This window comes from Eretmochelys imbricata, chromosome 23 (assembly GCF_965152235.1).
Source record: "Eretmochelys imbricata isolate rEreImb1 chromosome 23, rEreImb1.hap1, whole genome shotgun sequence".
NCBI classification, from domain to species: Eukaryota; Metazoa; Chordata; order Testudines; family Cheloniidae; genus Eretmochelys; species Eretmochelys imbricata.
This window is the reverse complement of record NC_135594.1, coordinates 15084138-15106281: the sequence shown is the minus strand read 5'-3', so window position 1 is coordinate 15106281 and position 22144 is coordinate 15084138. Positions and strand designations below refer to the sequence as shown.

At 62.9% G+C, this 22144-nt stretch overlaps 2 protein-coding genes across 2 annotated transcripts; one reads left to right on the top strand and one right to left on the bottom strand.

Moving 5' to 3' along the window:
- Nucleotides 1-2700: 2700 nt before the first annotated feature.
- Nucleotides 2701-4551, top strand: FTL (ferritin light chain). The gene is made up of 4 exons (XM_077840684.1): nucleotides 2701-2869; nucleotides 3479-3625; nucleotides 3785-3910; nucleotides 4223-4551. Exons 1-4 carry the CDS (start codon nucleotides 2768-2770, stop codon nucleotides 4376-4378), a joined length of 531 nt encoding a protein of 176 aa, XP_077696810.1. The 5' UTR covers nucleotides 2701-2767; the 3' UTR covers nucleotides 4379-4551.
- Nucleotides 4552-5442: 891 nt separating this feature from the next.
- On the bottom strand, nucleotides 5443-21474 carry GYS1 (glycogen synthase 1). Its single transcript, XM_077840681.1, is given in 19 exon segments — nucleotides 5443-7581; nucleotides 7583-7732; nucleotides 7734-7748; nucleotides 9163-9243; nucleotides 9834-9997; nucleotides 11814-11909; nucleotides 12278-12404; nucleotides 12496-12609; nucleotides 12922-13000; nucleotides 13244-13303; nucleotides 13710-13816; nucleotides 14146-14266; nucleotides 15134-15251; nucleotides 16377-16521; nucleotides 17122-17307; nucleotides 17627-17818; nucleotides 18908-19089; nucleotides 20279-20460; nucleotides 21435-21474. Coding segments are annotated over 18 exon segments (2199 nt in total). The 5' UTR covers nucleotides 20397-20460; nucleotides 21435-21474; the 3' UTR covers nucleotides 5443-7437.
- Nucleotides 21475-22144: the final 670 nt, after the last annotated feature.

The window sequence follows — 22144 nt, the reverse complement described above, 5'->3', positions numbered from 1 at the left end:
GGGACCCCAGGACTGGGCTAGCAGGGGGCTGCGGATAGGGAGTGAGGGGCATTGGCAGGGCTGGGGAGGGGACACTCCAGTGGGGGGGGGTGTCTCTGGGTCCAGGGCCACTGCTCCCCCCATCCCAACCGGTTCTCACCAGCCCCAGCCGGCTGTGGGGGCAGGCTGGTGGGCTGAGATATGGTGCAGTGGCCAGGAGTCCCCCAGGCTCAACCTGGTGTTTGCGATGCACCCTCCATTTTGGGGGGGACGGGACGTCTGCCTTCGGTTCCTGGTGAGGAGGGGTCTCCCTGGTGCCCTGGCAGAGTGGGGGAGGGGGCGGTTGCATGGTTAACTGCAGGGGGGGGCGTAAGGTAGTTTATTCTTTGCAGCGACCCAGAGCCCCGGGTGCGACTGAGCCTGGCTGCCTGGGTCCAGCCCGGCCTGTTGGCACCCAGCAGCTAACACCCATGGGTGCCTCTGGGCAGGGAACCAGCCGGGTGCGAGCAGCTGGAGAACAAAGGGCTGGAGGGGCTGGGGGGGTTGCTGCATGTGGGGCTGCTGGGGGGATCTGGGGGCACTGGCACTAAGGGGTCGGGGGGGGGCTCTGGGCTCGGGCATTAACCCGAGCTAATTTCTGTTCCCGGCACTAACCCAGGACTCTCCGCGCTGGGCCCAGACCCCCAACAACCCCGCCTTGCTCCCTCCACTGGCCAAGTCACTCCCGAGCCAGGAGCTGGGGGGCCTGGTTCCCTCTGGGGGGGTCTGTCTGCCCCCGGGGCCCATCCCGGGGCATTTGCTGCAGGGGGCTCCCAGCCTGACCTGGGAGGGGGTTGCAGGCTCCGAGGGGGGATCCCAGGGGGCGAGAAGCCAAGGGGCTCACCCCAGTGAGAGCGACTGCAAGGGGCTGCCGGGTTGCAGGGCTCCCCCCGGGGCTGGGCCAGGCCAGGTGAGAGCACCAGGCGTGTGGGTCCGAGCCCCAGGGCTAAAGATTTGCAATGGGATGGGAGATGTCTGGCTTTTGAGTTTTAAAAAACAATAACGGTCTTACCTCCTTTTATTCAGGGGGGAGCGGGGACGGGGCTGGTGCCCCACAGCGGCCTTTTGTCTCCCCCTAAAAGGGGGAGAAAGTTTTTTCTTTGAAGTTAAACCCATTTACCCATAACACAGAGAATTTAGGGGTCTTTAGAGTGGCCTCCTGGTGTCACAATTCTCAGTCTCCCCCGGAAAACAAAACCAGGATAGAAAATGATCATCTACCCCCCAAACTCAGATTGTCCCATAAATCCCGGGACTCCCGGAGCTCGGGGCTTTAAATGAAACGCCGTCCCCGCTGCGTGGGCCGGGCCCAGCCCGTCAGATTCAGGTCAGGGCCAAATGGGATGGTTTCACCTGTCCTGGGGCTCGGCACCATCCTGGGTTTCCTGCAGCACCCAGCGCCGGGGGGCGGGGGGGGCTGCATCCCAGCGGCGATGCCAGGATGGAGGCGGCTGGGGGCTGTCTGGAGCGGGGGGTGTGAACAGATGGGGGAGGGACTGGGGGAAGAGCTGGGGGGGAACAGGGGCTGCCTTAAGCAGGCAGGAGCCCTGGGTTCGAAGGCCAGTGGGGGGGGGGATGTTTGGGAACAGCAGGACCCCACCCGGCTCCACGGGAACTTCCTACCCCGGGGAGGGAGACGCGCTCGGTTTGAGGGCAAAGGGGATGCCTCCAGCAGCCAGACACAGAGAACCCAGGCGTCCGGGCTCCCAGCCCCCGCCCCGTCACCCCGTTCTAACCGCTACACCCCACTCCCGACCCAGCGAGAGAACCCAGACGTCTGGGCTCCTAGCCCCCGCTCTGCTCTGACCCACTTGACCTTCCAGTCGCTCCCATTTCCCCATTTCCTCTCCCCACCTGTCATGCGCCCCGACCCCATGAGAGCTGAACTCAGCAGAAACCACCCGCCCCATGGACGCCACCTGCCTCCCCACAGTGTCTCCCTGTGGGCCCAGCCGCTCCTAGTGCCCCCCCCCCACAGGCCCAGCCAGGCCCTTTATGATGTACCTCACCCTGAACCCGCTGACCCCCAGCCCTAGCTCATAAACCAACCCCCCCACCCCATCAGCCAGCCCCGTGACTGGCCCCAGGAAACTGGCCCGGATCCACCGCTGAGCCCCGAAAACAGGAACCCAGAGAACAGGCTGGAGGCCAGGACTCCTGGGTTCTCTCCCTGGCTCTGGGAGGAGAGTGGGGTCTAGTGGTTAGAGCGGGGGGGGGCTGGGAGCCAGGACTCCTGGGTTCTCTGCCTTTTGGTGGTCACATGAGCTCAGCCCTGCGTGGGGGGGGGGGGCAATGAAGGGAACAGCCCAAGAGCTGGGGGGGTTGCCGAGTCATGCTGATGTCAGTCCTGGGGGTGGGACGATGGGGTAGGTTTGTGCTGAGTCAGAGTCTGGAGGGGGCAGCTGGGGCGGGGGGGGGGAGGGGCTGCTTCCCTCTCTCCATCAGCCTCCCAGACAGGGGAGCGAACCCAGGCGTCCTGGCTCCCAGCCCCTCCCCCGGCTTGTGGGGCGTGTCGGTGGCTGCTAGCGGCGGGGGGCGGGCAGAGCCGGGAAGAGCCGCGGTGGGGCGGGTATAAAGGGACCCCGCCAGCGCCCCAGACCCCACAGACCCCCCGGCTCTTGCTTCAACAGTGTTTGAACGGAGCCTCCACCCCCCGAGACCGCCCAGCGCCCCCCGGCACCCAGCCCCCCCCGAGACCACCCAGCGCCCCCCGGCACCCAGCCCCCCCCGAGACCACCCAGCCAGCGCCATGAGCTCCCAGATCCGCCAGAACTACGACCCCGAGAGCGAAGCCGGCACCAACCGCCTGGTGAACCAGCTGCTGCGAGCCAGCTACAGCTACCAGTCCCTGGTGAGCGCCCCCCGGCCCGGCCTCTGCCCCCCGCTCCCCTCCCAGCGCCGGGAGAACCCCGGAGTCCTGCCCCCCGCCCCCCGCTCCGGCCTCTGCCCCCCGCTCCCCTCCCGGCGCCGGGAGAACCCCGGAGTCCTGCCCCCCGCTCCCCTCCCAGAGCTGGGGAGAGAACCCCGGAGTCCTGGTTCCTAGACCCGCCCTTCCTACATGCCTGTCCCCAGGGCACAGACTTTTGTCCCCCCACCCCTAGGTACCAGCTCTGGTTGCCTGGGTCCCTAACACGCGCACACCCCCTCCAGCCCCACCCTCTGTTGTTTACTAGGCTCTCCTAGGGCAGAGTCCAGGCTCCATGGATCCCCCCCCCCCGTGCCCCCCCCTGTTAATCATTAATCACCCCTGGGGTGGGGCTGTCCCCTGCGGGCAGGTGCTGTGGGGGGGGTCTCTGGATTAGGGGGTCCGGGGGGGAACTCTGGGGCAGTCCCTGGTTTCACAGGTCTCCCCCCCCCCAGCTGTAGGGACTCTCGGGGGGGCTTTCCCCGATTCCTGGTCTGGGGGCCGTGGGGAGCTGCTCCACCGTCGGGGCTCACCGATGTCTCTTGCCCCCCCCAGGGGTATTTCTTCGACCGGGACGATGTGGCGTTGGCCCATTTCTCCGAGTTCTTCCGGCACCTGGCGGGCGAGAAGCGGGAACAGGCCGAGCGGATGCTGGGTTTCCAGAACCGCCGGGGGGGACGCATCCTCCTGCAGGCCATCCAGGTGAGCCGGGGCAGGGGGGGGGGCAGCTTGGTGGGGCAGGAGGGAGGGATGCTGGGGGGTGCTGGGGTGGATGGGAAGGTTTTGAGGGGGACACCATCTCCCCCCCTCCGCCCCCCCCCCGGGCACAGCCCTAACCCCCTCCCCCTTCCCCCCTGCAAGAAACCGGAGCAGGACGAGTGGGGGAACGGGGCGGCCGCCATGGACTTCGCCCTGAAGCTGGAGAAAACCATCAACCAGGCGCTGCTGGACCTGCACAAGGTGGCCACGAGCCACGCGGACCCACACGTGAGTGACCCACCCTGTGGGAACCCAGGAGGCTGGGCCCCTGGGCTCTATCCACCAGACCCCCCCTCCCAGAGCCGGGGAGAGAACCCAGGAGACCTGACTTCCAGCCCCCACCCTGCTGTAACCACTAGACCCTCCTCCCCTCTGCACCCTGGGGAGAGAACCCAGGAGTCCTGGCACCCAGCCCACCTCTGCTCTTAGCACTAGACCCCCCTCCCCTGCCAGAGCCATGGATAGAACCCAGGAGTCCTGTGGGGGGAAGGCCCAAGAGGACCCCCCCCCGTCTCTAACTGTCCTCTCCTGCCCCCCCAGATGTGCGATTTCCTGGAGACCCACTACCTGGACGAGGAGGTGAAGCTCCTCAAGAAGCTGGGCGACCACGTGACCAACCTGCAGCGTGTCGGGGCGGCCGAGGGGGGGCTGGGCGAGTATCTCTTCGACCGGCTCACCCTGCACGACAGCAGCTGAGCCCCGAGCTGCCCGCGGCGCCGGCCCTTTAAATCCTGCTGCCCAGCTGGGCCGGAGCCCCCCACTGCTGATCATGGGGTATGCACCCCCCACCCTGCCTGCCAATCACGGGGTGACCCAGCCCCTCCAAAGTCTGTAACTGGCATTGAATAAAAGCTTGGCATTAGCACTCAGGCTGTGTGAGGTGTCTGGCTGGGGACCCAGGCGTCCTGACCTCTACACCCGCCCACTCCTCTTGCAAACCCCATGGCAGAACCCAGGAGTCCTGGCTCCCCATTTCCCCCACACACACCACGCTAACCCCTGCTGAGGGGGGGGGGGGGCACGTCCCCTCCCATCACCAGTCTCCCTCCCCCCAGCTTGGCACTCCCCAGCTTGTTAAGGGGGTGCCCAATGGTATTAACCGCGGGGGGGCAGCTGCTCACTCTGCCCTCTTATACTGGGTTGGAGTCCTGGGGGTCCCTGCCCCTGCTCCCCCCCCCCCATAAGCAGCATCCCAGCAGGGCCAGCCAGGAGCTCCCCAAACTCAGCGCTGGAAGGGGGCACCCGGGTGTTTGGCTGGGAGGGACCGAGTGCCCCCTTGCAGCAGGGGCTTGGCTCAGCTGCACCAAGGGCGCCCCCCCACAGTCTGACCCCGAGCAGGGAGATGCAAAAGGCTAGAATCCCACCCACCACCCCACCCCAGACAGGTCGCATCTCCACCTAGGCAGGGGGTCCCCATATACACAGTCCCGGTGCCCCACCCCAGAAAGGCCACATCCCAGCATGGGCAGAGGGGGGTCCCCATATACCCAGCCCTGGTGCCCCACCCCAGAAGGGCTGCATCTCAGTGCAGGGCTAAGGGTCTTCATATCCCCAGCCCCCACATCCCAGTGCCCGCTGAGGGAGGGGTCCCCATCTAACCAGCCCCCACCCCCCTACCCCAGCGGGGTGGCGTCTCAGCACCAACCGAGGGATCCCCTTATACCCAGCTGCTGGCGCTGTATCTCAGTGCTGGGCGAGGGGTCCCGCATACCCCACCCCTCTGCGCCCCGCCCCAGACACAGCTGCATGATGGAGGGACGCGGAGTTTAGCGGACGTTTATTCCTAGGCCCGGCCAGGCTCCCTGGGGCCTGGGAGAGACAAAAATGAAACCAAGCGACGTCATTTGCAACAGCCATAAATAAAATACACACGCCCGGGGGTGAGTGGAAGCCCTCACCCCACAGAGTCCCCCGTGGGTGCAGCACCTGGCCCAGGCACAGAGCGGGGGGCCCAAGGGATGGCAGCCCAAAGGGTTTTGAGGCATGATTTTCCTTGTGTTGGGGTTGCTGGGAAACTGGCAGGCAAGGGGAGCCCTGTGTGGACCCCCTCCCCCAGAGGTGGTTGCACGTCAGCAGCAGGTCCAGCTGTATGACCCCTCCCCACCGCTCCCCAGCAGATGGCGCCAGGAGGGAGCAGCGTTCTAGATCTCCAGCAGCTGGGCTCTCGACTGGTCTGTTATTGGAGGTCAGGGAGGGGGGTGGGGACACACACGAGCAGACTGCACCCGCATGCAGCATCCTGGAGCCTTCCTGCAGCCCCATCATTGGCCCAGAGCACGCAATGTTCTAGAGCAACCCCCTCCGCAGGAGCATGGAGTGATCTAGAACCAAGCAACCGAATCCCGAACCCCCGAGAACGATCAAAACCCTGCAAGATGTTCCAGTCCAGCCCAGCCACGCTGGTGTCTAGTGACTTCCAACAACCTAGAACATGTGCCAGGCAGTTTGGGCCTCCAGCACACGCCCTGACACTGCTAGAACGATCTAGAACCCAGTCCCCAGCAGCCTCTTTCCATCCTACACACAATGCTCTAGAATGATCTAGACCACCTCTTTCCTCAGCTATGCTCGCCAGACCACAGGAGTGCTGCAGAACACTTCGAGAAGGCCGGGACCCCCAGCACACGCTCTTCTAGAATGATCTAGGTGGAGCTCATTCCAGAAGTTAGGAACCAACCCATCTCCCTTCGTTCACAGCACCCGCCCGTGCTTCCCCCTTCCCAGAGACGCCATTCAAGACATCCCCTCCAGAACACCCAACACCATTCTTCGTCTCGTGACCATGCAATGTTCTGGACTGATCTAGACCATGACAACGTGGACTTCTACATATGGCCCTAACTCCTTCATTGTACTGAGTTCTAGAGGGATCCAGAACGGTTCAGACGTCACCGCACTCGGTGGCAGGGTCACATTCTAGACTGCCCCTCCTTCTAAACAGTTCCAGAACCCCATCTGTCACATCACTCCCAAACAATTCAATCAAAATCTTACAGCAGGCCCCATTCTAGACTGCTCCAGAACCCCCAACATTACCCGATGCTGCACTCCAGAATCATGTATGGGTACCCTACATGCCTGAGGGGCATGCCCCATACTAGACGTCCCAGCCCCCATTTTAATACACAGAACTCTAGAACAATCTAGATCTCCCAAACATGAAAACCCAGGGCTGCTCTGCATCCTCGAGTGAGAATCATTCTAGAATGATCCAGACCAATCCTACACCGTAGAGCCAGGCCCCGTTCCTGACCAGGCTTCTCCCTAGACAGCAGCTGACTTCGCTCCTAGTCCAAACCATTCAAGAGCCCCCATCTCCCCCTCCGAACGTTGGCAGCTGCAAACACTAGTAAGATCCAAAGTGCTGCAGACAACACGGAGGTCGTTCTAGACAGTTTGGAGGGGCAGGCCAGAGCCTGTAGCCCACAGGGTCCTGGAGCACCTTGGAGAGTGTACTCTAGAACACCCATGCCATTGGTCTACAACACAAACACCCCATCACTTTGGGGGTCCTGAGGGAGAGCCAGAAGCAGAGGATAGGGGGCAGGAGGGAGATGTTCATCTCTCGCAGGGGAGGGTGTCGCCCCTGGTTTTGAATGATCTAGAACCTAGCGTCGGCGATCTAGAACCCAGCAAAAGGGGAGGGTGGGTTCTAGAGGGAGAGCCAGAAGCAGAGGACGGGGACCGCGGGGGTTGCTTATAACCATTGTGCCTGGGGGGGCACCCCCTAGTTCTAGACCAGTCTAGACGCCCCCCTAGTTCCTCTCCTCGTTGATGGAGCTGGTGGGGCTGCTGAGGTCGCTGGGGCTGGAGGGCATGGTGGGGGTGGAGGCATTGGAGGAGGTACTAGCCTCACTGCAGCCCTTCTTGGGCAGCTTGCGCCACTCGGGGATGGGGCCCCGTCATGGCCGGGGGCTTGATGTTGCGCCGATCCTTCTCCGCCTCCTCCTCCTCGTCGTAGCGCTCGTCGTCGTCCTCCGTCTCGCTGTGGTGGGGGCTGGAGTGGCGGGAGATGGAGGGCGACGGGGGCACGGAGGCCGGGCGGGGGTTAGCGGAATCCCTGGGCCTGCGCGGACAGAGAGAGAGAGAGAGAGAGAGACGTGCGCGGTAACGCCGGTTGCCCAGACGCAGCTGCACAGGGTGGGGGCCGGTTGTACGGAGACCCCTCGCCTGGCCCCTCGGGGGCGGGGGGGGGGGGGGCGCGGGACGGTACACTCCAGATGCTTTATAAAAATACGTTTTGTAAGTGTGAAGATGCTGTAACTGGAATATGCTTCATGCAAAAGGTCTCTTGTAAGGCATCATTACAAAGCCTGTGATCTCCTGAGCGTGGGTCATCTGTTTGCAGGTATTATTTCCATGTCTGGCGTTAGGAGAATAAGACAAACGTGGATCCCTGATGTAGACATATTAAGTGGAAGGCATTAAGAGTGCTTCAGAATCAGTGACCTGTGAATGGAGCTGTTTACCTGCAAGCCTCCACTGCATACCTGCGGGCCAGTTGTGAGAAATCCCCTAGTTATCACCTGAGCTGGAACGAACAAGGACAGTGCCAGGGGGAAAGGACTGGGCCCAGACTAGGAAGGAGCCTAGTCTGTGAAAGAAGCTTATTGGAACAGCTCTGAGGGCGAGATTTACCTGTATTCAGTTTCTTAATGTCTTAGGCTTAGGCTTGCGTGTTTTGTTTTATTTTGCTTGGTAACTTACTTGTTTCTGTTATTCCTTGAAACCACTTAGATCCTATCTTTTTACACTTAATCACTTTTGTTTATTAATTGTAAGTAATTAATACCTGGGGGGAGCAAACAGCTGTGCATCTCTCTCTATCAGCGTTATAGGGGGTGGACAATTTAGGAGTTTACCCTGTATAAGCTTTATACAGAGTAAAACGGATTTATTTGGGGTTTGGATCCCATTGGGAGTTGGGTGTCTGGGTGCTGGAGACAGGAACACTTTCTAAGTTGTTTTCCGTTAAGTCTGCAGCTTTGGGGGCGTGGTCCAGACCCTAGATCTGGGGTGCAGCAGACATAGCGTGTCTGGCTCAACAAGGCAGGGTTCTGAAGTCTCAAACTGGCAGGGAAAACGGGCTCAGAGGTAGTTTCAGCACATCGGAGACCCCCTTGGGACTGTCACCTGTGACCGAACCCGTCACAGGGGACACGCAGGGGTTGGAGATGCAGGGACCCCTCGGGGCGGGGGCACGCACAGGGTCTGGATACACAGGAAACCCTTGGGAGCAGGATGCAGGGACCCCTTGTGGGCGAGGTGGGGAAAACACAAGAGCTGGGTACACAGGGATCCCTCATGGGTGGGGATGTGGGGGAATGCAGGGGCCAGGAACACAGGGACCCCTCACCCAGCACAGAAATGCAATACTCTCTGGGGTGGGGCAGGGGCTGGGTATGCAGGGCTCCTTGGAGGGGGGCTGAGTATATGGGGTCCCTCGGGGTGGGGGGGGTGGTGCAGGGTCTCGCACTCACCGCTGTCTCCTCCGGGGGCTCGTAGGTGAAGTTGTCGGGAAAGGCCTTGGCGAGCGCCATGTGTCGGGCGGACATGTAATACTGGTGGGGGGCAGAAACAAGGGGGTTATGGAGGACTGGGTCAGGACCTCCCCCTGCCCTGCCCCCCCCCACCCTCCATGTCAGCCTCTGACAGCAGCAGGTTCTCCCCAGCAGGTGAGTTCCCATGGAGGCCATTCTCCCCTCCCGCCCCCCCCCCCCCCACCAGCTCTTCCCCGACATGGCCTGGCCCAGGGATTTCCCACGCAGGGGGCTGCACTGGGGGACGTCACCAGGTCCTGTCCCATTACTGAGTCTGGGCCTGCCCCAAACACTGCCCCATAGCCCCCAGACCCATGTCACCTTGTCTCTGTGGTCCCCCCACTTCCGTACCCCCTCCAGCCCCACCCCCGCTCCCCCAGCCTTGCCCCCACTTCCATACCCCCACCACCACCTCACTCCGTCTCCCCCAGCCCTGCCCCCAGCCCCACCCCCCACTCTCCTGGCTTCCCCACTTCCATACCCCCGCCAGCGCCCCCCGCTCCACCCCCACTCCCCCGGCTTCCCCACTTCCGTACCCGCAACCAGCGCTACCCCCATCCACCCAGCTTCCCCACTTCCATCCCCCACCCAGGTCCCCCGCCTCCACTCACCCGGCCCAGGTACTTCCAGTCCAGCAGGTCAGAGAGGCGCTCAGTCCGGTTGCGCTGGATGATACGCTGGCGCCGGCTCTGCTGGCAGAAGCTGTACAGGAAGGACGTCAGCTGGGTGCATGAGTCATCCAGCGCCCGAAACCGCCGGTCCAGGATGTAGATCCCTGGTGGGGGGAGTGGGGAGGGAGTGAGAACCCAGGAGTCCTGGCTCCCAGCTCCCCTGCTCTAACTCACTAGACCCCACTGGCACTGGGAACAATCCCAAGGATGTTCTATTAGAGACCTGAAAAGCCACAATCACCAAGGTAGGTTAAAAAACCACCTAGGCTTATGGGGGAATTGAAGGCAACTATACAAAATAAAAATATATAACAAGTGGAATCAAGGGGAAGGTGACAAAGCATTTAAATCAGGGATTGTAGAAAATCGATAAGGGAAGCTAAAAGGACAAGGCGAACTCTATGACCAGCAGAGTTAAGGACAATAAGAAGGGTTGATTTGGTTTTTAGTGTATTAGGAACAAAATAAATCCTAACAATGGAATGGGTCCATTACTAGATGAATATGATAGAATTGTGAATAACAATGCAGAAAAAGCAGAAGTGTTCAGTAAATATTTATGTTCTGTGTTTGGGAAAAAGCCAGATCACATAGTCAGATCATATGACGATGAAACACTTTCCATTGCAGCAGGCTCTCTGGAGGAGGTTAAACAGCAGCAACTAAAGCTAGACATTTTAAAATCAGCATGTCCCAAAAACTTGCATCCAAGGGTTTTAAAAGAGCTGGCCAAGGAGCTCGCTGGACCATTGATTTTCAATAAATCTTGAAACCCTGGGGAAGTTCCAAAAAAAAAAAACGGGAAGAAAGCTAATCTGTGACCTGGATAATTATAGGCCTGTCAATCAGACATCGATCCCAGGCAAGACGATGAAATGGCTGATGTGGGACTTAAAGAACTGAAGAGGGACAAGGTAATTAAATCCAATCAATAAGGGACTATGGAAAATAGATCCCATCCAACTAACATCACACCTTTTCTGATGAAATTAGAAATTTGAATGACACAGGTAACGGCGCTGATGTGATCTATTCAGGCTTCTGTGTGGTGCTACATGACATTAAGATCAAAACACCAGAAGACAGAACAGTAACACAGCCCACGTTAAATGGATTAAAAACTGGCCAGCCAATAGGTCTCACAAGGGGATTGTAAGTGGGGCACCGCCTTCGAGCAGGCAGGTTTCTAAGCCCGCCCCCCCGCTACTGACTGTTCTGAATCAGTGACCTAAGGGAAATCATCAAATCCTCACTGACAAAGTTTGCAGACGACCCACACACTGGGGGCGCGGGAACCAATGCAGAGGAGGGGTCAGTGATGCAGGGTGACCAGCTCGCTGGGTAAGCCGGGCCCAAGGAAACACGCTGCACGTTAATACAGCTAGGGGCACAAGGCTCTGTCTAGGACCAGAGAACGCCGCACGTACAGGCTGGGGGGGCCTCTCTCCTGGGGAGCAGCATGGTGGGCGATCAGCGGCACCCCATGGGCCCTGGGCTGTGCGAACGGGGAGATGGCGAGCCCAAGCAGAGAGGGTCTCTCGCCTCTGGAGCTGGCCCTGGGGCGGCTGGGATGCTGCACCCGGCTCTGGGGCTCCCATCTCAAGGGGGACGATGGTAAATTGCAGAGGGGCTGGAGAAGGATGCGAGGGCCGGAAAGTGAGCGAGAGACCCCCAGGAGCGCCGGCGTTTAGCTGAGCAGAGAAGGGTTGGGGAGAGGAGACTCGATCCCCGTCTGTCGGGGAAATGGAGATTGGATCCCGGGTGCGTCAGTCTAGCGGAGACAGGGCTCCCGTGATCCCGGGGCTGGGCGCGGATGCTGGTCGGATTTAGCCGGGACACGAGGTGTTCGTTTTACCCAGGGAGGGGGACTGGCCAGGGAACAATTCCCCCGGGTCGTGGGGTAGGGGACCCGGGACTCACCGTAGGCCGACGGGTCAGCGATATGCTCTTCCATGAAGCAACCGAACCCGGAAAGGTTGGTAGAGATGCTGGGAATCCCCATGACAGTACATTCAGCTGGTGGTGGGGGTGGGAGAGGGAGGGTTAGACCAGGGGGCGAGGTGGTGGAACAGCTGGGTGCATATACCCCCTTCCCCTGCCCGCATAGCCCCCTCCTGACCAACTGACGTCCCAAACCACAGAGCGTAATGGCCCATGGATACCCACCAGCTGGGGCGTGGGGGCTGGGTATACAGGGACCTCTCATCCAGAGCTGGGGACAGAACCCAGGAGTCCTGGCTCCCAGCCCCCCCCGCTCTAACCACTAGACCTCACTCCCCTCCCAGAGCCGGGGACAGAACCCAAGAGTCCTGGCTCCCAGCCCTCCCCTCTCCACTCCCTGCCGCAGGGGGGAACCCCAAGCGCTGGGTGCCCCAGTTCCTTGCCTGGCGTATAGCCCCACGGCTCGTAGTAGGAGGGGAAGACCCCTAGGTGGCAGCCCCGGACGAACTCTTCGTAGTCCACGGGCAGCAGGGGGCTGGTGGAAGACAGGAACTCGGGGTGGAAGATTACCTGGGGGCGGAGAGGGGGAGGGTTACCCCCGGCAGGAGATCACCTCACCCCCCTTGTCCCTGCCCCGCGGGGGCCGCCCCCCCCGGCTCACCTTGACGCGGTCAGCGCTGCTGTTGAACAGCCCGAGGCGCCGGATGGTGTTGAGGACGGGGTCCGTAGAGTCGTCCAGCATGTTGTGGGTGCAGACGGGGGGGAAGGAGTGACGCTAGGACAGACGGATGCCTGTCAGCCCAGGGAGGCTTCATCGACGCAGGACTGGACCCAGGCATCCGGGCTCCCAGCCCCCACCGCTCGATCCCATGAGACCCCACTCCTCTCCCAGACCCCACTCCTCTCCCAGAGCCAGGATTGGACCCAGGTTTCCAGCCCCTCCCTTCCCCCTGCCCTCACCACTGAACCCCACTCCCTTCCCAGAGCTGGGGATAAAACCCAGGAGTCCTGGCTTCCAGACTCCCCTGCTCTAACCACTAGACCCCCCCTCTCCTCGCCCCAGGAGAGAACCCAGGTGTGCGGGTACCTGGGTGGCGAATATCGCTCTCTTCATCATGGTGAAATCCTCCTTGTCCAGCATCTTGTTCATGTCGGGGAGGTTCCCACTGAGGGGGTGGGGGGGAAGTGGGGTGTTAGTGGGGGGGCAGAGCCCAGAACTAGATGCCCTCCAACTCCTGTTCCCAGCTTCCCGCCCCACAAGGGGCCCCTCACAGCCCAGAGCCCCCTGCCCCATATATCCCGCCTACCCCACTGCACATCCCTCTGCCCCCCGGCTACAGCCCCCCCTGCACCTCACCGTGCTGCCCCCTGGACCACTGAACTCAGGGGAGTCGGGGGGAGGGACTTACACCAGCAACGACTCGTACAACTTCTTCCCGAACTTCTCCTTCACGGCATTGGCCGTGTCCCTGCAGAGAGAGAGACACTGGGAACCCGGACGCCTGGGTTCTCTCCCCGGCCCTAGGACAGGAGCGGGGTCTAGTGGTTAGAGTGGGGGGACTTGGAGCCCGGACGCCTGGGTTCTCTCCCCGGCTCTGGGTTGGGGATGGGGTCTGGCGGTTAGGGCGGGGGGGAGCCCGGACGCCTGGGTTCTCTCCCCGGCTCTGGGTGGGGGATGGGGTCTGGTGGTTAGGGCGGGGGGGAGCCCGGACGCCTGGGTTCTCTCCCCGGCTCTGGGTGGGGGATGGGGTCTGGCGGTTAGGGCGGGGGGGAGCCCGGACGCCTGGGTTCTCTCCCCGGCTCTGGGTGGGGGATGGGGTCTGGTGGTTAGGGCGGGAGGAGCCCGAACGCCTGGGTCCATGGGGAGGGGCTCACCAGAGCTGCTTGCGCACGGCCTGCCCCTTGAGGGTCTCCACGTTGAAGTTGTTGGTGCGAGCCGGCATGATGAAGAAGGTCACCACAGTCACCTGGCTGCCGTTCACCTGGGGGGGGGGGCAGAGGGGGTGAGTGGGGGGCCCGTGGCCAGTCCCCAGCAGGGACGGGGGCTCTTGGAATGGCCCAGCCCCCAACCCAGAGACTCCTCCTCACTGCTCCCCCTCTGCCTCTGCTGCCAGGGGTTTGTCTGACCCCTGCTGACCGGCCCCCACCCGAGATGGCAGGCAACGGGGGGCTGCCAGAGCGCGGGGAGACGGGACAAGGGACCCCACAGCACGGGGGTCTCGAACGAACCCCCAGAGCGCGGGGAGACGGGACAAGGGACCCCACAGCACGGGGGTCTCCTCCCCGCAAGCGGGAAGGGAACTCCTGTTACCCGGAGCAGGTAGTTGAGCCGGGCCAGCGCCTCCAGGAAGATGTCGGCCCCCTTGTTGGAGAATTCGTAGCGCCCGGCGATGAAGAAGAACAGGGTCTTATCCAGGTTAAAGTCCAGGTGCCTGGGGCAGAGAAACCCCTGAATGTCCAGCCCCCGCGCCCCACCCCAGAGCCAGCCGCATCCCAGAGCCGGGCGAGGGGTCCCCGTGTACCCAGCCCCCGTGCCCCAGCCCAGAGCCGGGCGAGGAGTCCCCGTGTACCCAGCCCCCGTGCCCCAGCCCAGAGCCGGGCGAGGAGTCCCCGTGTACCCAGCCCCCGTGCCCCAGCCCAGAGCCGGGCGAGGGGTCCCCGTGTACCCAGCCCCCGTGCCCCAGCCCAGAGCCGGGCGAGGGGTCCCCGTGTACCCAGCCCCCGTGCCCCAGCCCAGAGCCGGGCGAGGGGTCCCCGTGTACCCAGCCCCCGTGCCCCAGCCCAGAACCAGCTGCATCCCCACCCAGGAGGAGTCCAACTGTCATACCGCACCTAGCACTGGGGTGAAAATGTGGGGGTAGGAATCTGACCTCACATGTCCCCTTAGTCCTCTAGAGCACCTCAAGGGGGTAGTAAAGAGTCAGCAGGTGCAGTATTACCAGCAGCCAGAAGGGGGCGCTGAGGGGAATTCCAGCAGGAAAGGCGCAGGGTCCAGTGAGTTGGAGGAGTGGGGGCTGGGAGCCAGGACCCCTGGGCTCTATCCCCAGCTCTGGGAGGGGTGTGGTGTCCAGTGGGTATGGGGAGGGTTGGGAGGGGCTGGGAGCCAGGACTCCTGGGTCCAATCCCTGGCTCTGGGAGGGGAGTGGGGTCTAGTGGGTTACAGCGGGGGGCGGGTGTGAGCCAGGACTCCTGGGTTCTCCCAGAGTGGCATTGGGGATACCGTTCCGAGGTTGTGCCTGCGGGACCGAGCAGGTTGGGGCGCCCCAGAAGCCCGGGAAGTTGGGGTGTCAGGGACTCACCCATAGAAATGCCCCCGGACGAACTCCTGGATGCGGGCCTTGCTCTGGGCGTGGAGGTTCTGGAACTCGTGCATGGCGGAGAACTTCTTGACATTCAGGCCGTTGGGGGTCACCAGATCTGAGGGGGCGGGGGGGGGTGCAGGAAAAGGGGGCCACCAGCGAGGAGACACGGGGCAGCCATTAGTGGGAAATAACCGGGCCCGTTCTTCCCCACCCTGTTCTAGGTAGCTGCTCCATAAGCGGACGATACTAAACTGGGAGGAGTGGTAGATACGCTGGAGGGGAGGGATAGGATACAGAAGGACCTGGACAAATTGGAGGATTGGGCCAAAAGAAATCTGATGAGGTTCAATAAGGATAAGTGCAGGGTCCTGCACTTAGGACGGAAGAATCCAATGCACCGCTACAGACTAGGGGCCGAATGGCTCGGCAGCAGTTCTGCAGAAAAGGACCTAGGGGTGACAGTGGACGAGAAGCTGGATATGAGTCAGCAGTGTGCCCTTGTTGCCAAGAAGGCCAATGGCATTTTGGGATGTATAAGTAGGGGCATAGCGAGCAGATCGAGGGACGTGATCGTCCCCCTCTATTCGACATTGGTGAGGCCTCATCTGGAGTACTGTGTCCAGTTTTGGGCCCCACACTACAAGAAGGATGTGGATAAATTGGAGAGAGTCCAGCGAAGGGCAACAAAAATGATTAGGGGTCTGGAACACATGACTTATGAGGAGAGGCTGAGGGAGCTGGGATTGTTTAGCCTGCAGAAGAGAAGAATGAGGGGGGATTTGATAGCTGCTTTCAACTACCTGAAAGGGGGTTCCAAAGAGGATGGCTCTAGACTGTTCTCAATGGTAGCAGATGACAGAACGAGGAGTAATGGCCTCAAGTTGCAGTGGGGGAGGTTTAGATTGGATATTAGGAAAAACTTTTTCACTAAGAGGGTGGTGAAACACTGGAATGCGTTGCCTAGGGAGGTGGTGGAATCTCCTTCCTTGGAAGTTTTTAAGGTCAGGCTTGACAAAGCCCTGGCTGGGATGATTTAACTGGGAATTGGTCCTGCTTCGAGCAGGGGGTTGGACTAGATGACCTTCAGGGGTCCCTTCCAACCCTGATATTCTATGATTCTATGATTCTAAGCCCCGCGCTCCCCTCCAGAGGGGCTGGATCCCAGAACCAGAGGAGGGGTCCCTGCAAACCCAGCCCCCGCGTCCCGCCCCAGAGGGGCCCCTCGCCCCCAGACCCTCACCAGGTTTTCTCTTGAGCAGGTGCTCGGCCTCCACGGCCGTGATCTGGGACACGGTGGTGAAGACATGGGTGCAGTGCACGGCGGCCCGCTCCATGCAATAACGGTGGTAAATCTGCCGGTCCCCGGCCTCCTTGTCCACATTAAACTGGGGCGGGGGGGCGAGAAAGGGCAAAGTTGTAACGCCCCAGAGTAGGGTAGAACCCAGGGAGGGGAAGCAAAGGAAAGCCAGGACACCTGGGTTCTCTCCCCAGCTCCGGGAGGGGAATAGGGTGTAGCAGTTAGGGCAGGGGGGGCTGGGAGCCAGGACACCTGGGTTCTCTCCCCAGCTCCGGGAGGAGAATGGGGTGTAGCAGTTAGGGTGGGGGGGCTGGGAGCCAGGACACCTGGGTTCTCTCCCCAGCTCTGGGAGGGGAATGGGGTGTAGCAGTTAGGGCAGGGGGGGCTGGGAGCCAGGATGCCTGGGTTCTCTCCCCAGCTCTGGGAGGGGAATAAGGTGTAGCAGTTAGGGCAGGGGGGGCTGGGAGCCAGGACACCTGGGTTCTCTCCCCAGCTCCGGGAGGGGAATGGGGTGTAGCAGTTAGGGCAGGGGGGGGCTGGGAGCCAGGATGCCTGGGTTCTCTCCCCAGCTCTGGGAGGGGAATAAGGTGTAGCAGTTAGGGCAGGAGGGGGCCGGGAGCCAGGACGCCTGGGTTCTCTCCCCAGCTCCAGGAGGGGACCATGAACCCCAGGGCGCCCCCCGACTCACGGCGTGCAGGTTGTTGTAGAAGTCGACGCTGCCCGCGCACAGGTACCGCCCCAGCAGCGTGGCGTGTGTGGTGAAGATGGTGGCCACCGGCAGCTTGCGGGTACGACACAGGATGAGCCCGATGCCGGCCAGCCACTCGTGGAAATGGCCGATGACAAACGGCTTCTCCTCGCACTGAGCCACGAACTGGGGCAGAGAGAGCCTGGTCAGGACGCCTGGGTTCTCTCTCCGCGCCAGGAGGGGAGTGGGGTCTAGTGGTTAGAGCAGGGGGGGCTGGGAGCCAGGACACCAGCGTTCGCTTCCTGGCTCTGGGAGGGGAGTGGGGTCTAGGGGTTAGAGCAGGGGTGGGGTTGGGAGCCAGGACGCCTGGGTTCTATTTGCAGCGTACCAGGAAATGGGGTGCTCGGGGGGCCAGCAACAGGCTGGCCTAGGGGGCGCTGTGGGCAGAGCTGGGGGCTCTCAGGCAGCATTAACCCACCCCCCGCCCCTTCCCCCCCCCCCGCACCTCGCCAAGAAACCAGGCGGTGAGGAAGCCGAAGAGGACGGCGTCGTTGGCCTCCCGGTCGTACCAGGGCACCCCGATGGTGCAGCTGTCCCACAGCTCCGTCTTCCAGCGGTCCAGGCTCCAGGCCGTGGCCCCCACGTCCAGCAGCACCACATAGGGGCCCCCCTCGATGAGCCAGCGCCCAAAGTACACCTGGGGGGGCAGGGGTGAGAGGAGCCCCGGGGCTTCCACACAACACCCAGGGCCCACCCACTTGGATCCCCAAAGCACACCCAGGGACCTCTGACACCAAGCACCCAGCAGGACCCCGGCCCCCAAACCAACTGCCCCAGGGCCTCTCCTCATCACAGGCCCATGGACCAAGCCCCGCAGAGCCCCCCGACACCCAGTGGGGACCTCCCCCCAACTGTCACCCCAGGAGTGGGGGAGACCCACCCAAAAATGGGATTGGGGCCCGGTGGTGGTAGCCACTTCCCAACACCCCCCCAACGTAGCCCTCCCACCCCCCCCACGGAGGGGACGTCAGGGTAGATATTTTGAGCACCAGAGAAAAACATCACGCGTGTGGGGGGTGACCTTTCCTGCGGGGGTAACCTGAGCCTGGCTACTAAAGATAGCCTCCCTCGGAGGACCCGGCCAAGCTGTGGGGGGGAGGGGGGGGCCCGCTGGGCATCCCAGAGGTGGCTGCTGGGCGGGGGGAATGAGACACCCCCAAAACATCAGGGATGGTGGTGACGGTCCTAATAGGAGACCTAAAAGGCTAGGAGCCAGGACTCCTGGATTCTCTCCCTGGCTCTGGGAGGGGAGTGAGGTCTAGTGGTTAGAGCAGGGGGGCTGGGAGCCAGGACTCCTGGGTTCTCTCCCTGGCTCTGGGAGGGGAGTGAGGTCTAGTGGTTAGAGCAGGGGGGGCTGGGAGCCAGGACTCCTGGGTTCTCTCCCTGGCTCTGGGACAGGAGTGGGGTCTAGTGGTTAGAGCAGGGGGGCTGGGAGCCAGGACTCCTGGGTTCTCTGCCTGGCTATCGGAGACGGGTGGAGGAATTGTTCTTGTCAGGAAGAGTGGACCCCAACATAGAGGTTGAGGAATGGGTGGGGCCCCCCTTGGACCCTGGGGAGCAGCAGGGTCACATCAGGCCCCGCCCCCGCTGCAGATCACAAGGAGGCCCCCCCGAACACCCCCTGGCTGTCACTTTGCCACGTACGGCGCCCTGAGTGGGGTAGGGGGGGGCTCTCCCCTCGCAGTGGCTGGCCCGCAGCTCCCTGCCCCCCCGGCCGGGTTCTTACCTTGCAGCCCTTGGCGTTCATGGTGTCGATGGTGCGCCGCACGGCCGGGTGGGGCGGGTCGATCAGCTCCACCTGGGTGCGCACGTTCTGCTCCAGGTAGGGCCCCAGCAGGAAGTAATTCTCCCCCCACTCGTCCGACGTGATCTTGGCCTTGGTCTGCAGCACCGTGTAGATACCCCCGACTGCGGGGGGGAGAGGGGGGTTAGAGACACAGCCCCCCAGGCACCCACCCCCACACCCGGGAGGGGGGGCCCGCCTCCATACACAGACCCCGCCCCCACACCTGGGGGTGGGGGGACGATACACACCCCAACCCCCAGCAGAAGGGCCCCCCCATTGACTCCCTTACGCCGTACCCCCCCAAGCAGGGCTCTCAACCCCCCAGATCCCCAAAGCAGGCGACCGCTCCCACCTCCCCAACTCTAGCACACCCCCTCCATGGTCCAGGTCGTCTCCCCCGCTCAAGCCTGGCCCAGGTGCCCCCAGCCCGCACCCAGAGCCCCCTGCCAGGGGCTGCCCCACGGCGCAGTTACCCAGCCCCAGCTCAGACCGGCCCCTTCTCTGCACCAGCATCTCCATCCACCAGCTTGGGTCCCAGATACCCCTGCAAGTATACGGGGACCCCTAGCCCAGCGCCGGGATGTGGCCCCTCTGGGGTGGGGCATGAGCTGGTTGTGGGGGACCCTGGGGTGGGGCCGTTTAACTCCTCTGGGGTGGGGCTGCTTAACAGCCATAGAACAGTTTAGGACAGGAAGTGAAGCGAGCAGCAGGGAGCTTCAACCCAGAGGGCTCAAAGCCAGGACAGGACACCCCAAAGATACCGCCCCCCACCAGCCCAGCGCCCCCCACCACATCACTGGGGCCAACACTGCCTGCCAGGGAAGCGCGCCCCCTGCTGGGCCCCTGCCCAGCACCCCCTGGCCATCAGTGCCGATGCCCAGGGGCACTGGGGCAGGGGCACTGGGGCAGGTCCATCTCTGCCCCATGCCCCCAGTGGGGCCCCATGGGCATCCCGGCCCCTGGCGCAAAGCCAAGGCAATGGGCCCATTAGATGTAACGAGGGAGATGGGAACGCAGCTTGGCCGAAGGGGCAGCAGGGCTGGGGGGGGATTTCCTCCCACTGGGCCTGCTCCAGCGGGGGGCACAGAGCCAGGCCCCCATAACCCCCTGCTCTTCCCCTCGGCTTAATGCTCCTGCTCCTCATCTCATAGAGGGATGCCTGGGATACCTACACCACAGGGCGCTGGGCTGTGCCCCACAGCGAGCCGTGGCCTGGCAGCTCACAACTGCCAATGCAACCATCAGGGCACCCAGCCACTGGCCCACACCCCCCTCCCGGAGCCTGGGAGAGAACCCAGGCATCCGGCTCACCTTTGTTGGCCACCTCCCAGGCCACCTCGAAGAGGACCGCGTTCTCCAGGTCGATCTCATCCTCCCAGTCCTCCAGCCCTGTCAGGGAGGTGACGGAGACGCTGCGGGCCAGGGGCATGGCGGCTGAGGCTGGGGGGCAGTGCGTCGCCAACGGGGGGGGGGGGAGGTGTCTGCGTGGCGGGCTGGGGAGACAGACCGAGCCAATAAGCCCTGCTCGCCCCCTGTCCCAGGGCAGGCCCACGCGGGGGTCAGAGCCCTGGGACACCCCCCCGCAGCTCCACCTCCCAGACCCACAGGAAGCGGGGGAGTGAGAGCCTTGGCTAGTGGGGAGCAGGGGTGGGGGAGTGCTGGGGAAAGGAGGAAGAGGGGGCTAGAGGATGCAGGGGGCACACGGGGGAAGGGGTTGGGGGACATGGGGGGCTGGGGGAAGGGGAGGGAGATATGGGGGACACAGGGGATATGGGGAGCTGGGGGGACTTGGAGGGGGAAGGAGAAGGGGAGGGAGATATGGGGGTCTGGGGGATATTGGGATCTGGGGGGATATGGGGGACCAGGAGAAGGGAAGGGGGACATGGGGGGCCAGGGAGGGAGATATGGGGAGCTGGGGGACATGGGGGGGCCAGGAGAAGGGGAGGGAGACATGGGGGGGGCCAGAGATATGGGGAGTTGGGGGGACATGGGGTGCCAGGGAGGGAGATATGGGGAGTTGGGGGACATGGGGGGGCAGGAGAAGGGGAGGGGGACATGGGGGGCCAGGGAGGGAGATACGGGGAGTTGGGGGACATGGGGAGGCCAGGGAGGGAGATATGGGGAGTTGGGGGACATGGGGGGGCCAGGAGAAGGGGAGGGGGACATGGGGGGCCAGGGAAGGAAATATGAGGGGCTGGGGGGTCATGGGGGGCCAGGAGTAGGGGAGGGAGACATGGGGGGCCAGGGAGGGAGATATGTGGGGCTGGGGGACATGGGGGGGCCAGGAGAAGGGGAGGGAGACATGGGGGGCCAGGGAGGGAGATATGTGGGGCTGGGGGACATGGGGGACCAGGGAGGGAGATATGTGGGGCTGGGGGACATGAAGGGCCAGGGAGGGAGATCTGGGGGGACATGGGAGGCCGGATGCTGGGGGGGCTCGCTCACTCTCTCCCACCCCCCCACTCACCTCCCCGCAGCGCCTCCAGCCAGCCCCTCCGCAGCGCTGGTCTCAGAGTGACCCCGCCCTCCCCCGGTGCTGCCCCGGAGCCCCGCCCACACAGGGTGTGGCCCGCGCGGCGCCCCGCCCCACTGCGCTCCCGCGACTCTGAGTGGAGCGCTCAGAAGACCCCCGGCTCTGATTGGCTGACGTAGCCGGCGACCGGCAAGGGAGGGACACGTGGGGGCGGGGTGTGTACGTGCTCCAAGGTCTTAAAGGGGAAGTGTCGCCAATTCCAGGAAAGGGGGGAGGGGAGCAGGGCAGGAAGAGGTGGCGGGGCGGGGGAGAGGTACAGGGGGGGAGGCTGGATGAGTAGGGGCGGGGTCATAGAATCATAGACTATCGGGGTTGCAAGGGACCTCAGGAGGTGTCTAGTCCAACCCCTGCTCAAAGCAGGCCCGATCCCGACTCAGTCCTCCCAGCCAGGGCGCTGCCAAGCCTGACCTTAAAAACTCCTAGGGAAGGAGATTCCCCCACCTCCCCAGGGAACCCATTGCAGAGCTTCACCCCCCTCCTAGAGAAATAGTGTTTCCTAATGTCCAACCTAAACCTCCCCCACTGCAACTGGAGACCATCGCTCCTCGTCCTGTCCTCTGCCACCCCTGAGAACAGGCTAGAGCCATCCTCCTGGGAACCACCTGGCCGGGTCAGGGGGGAGGTAGGAGGAGGGGCGGGGTCAG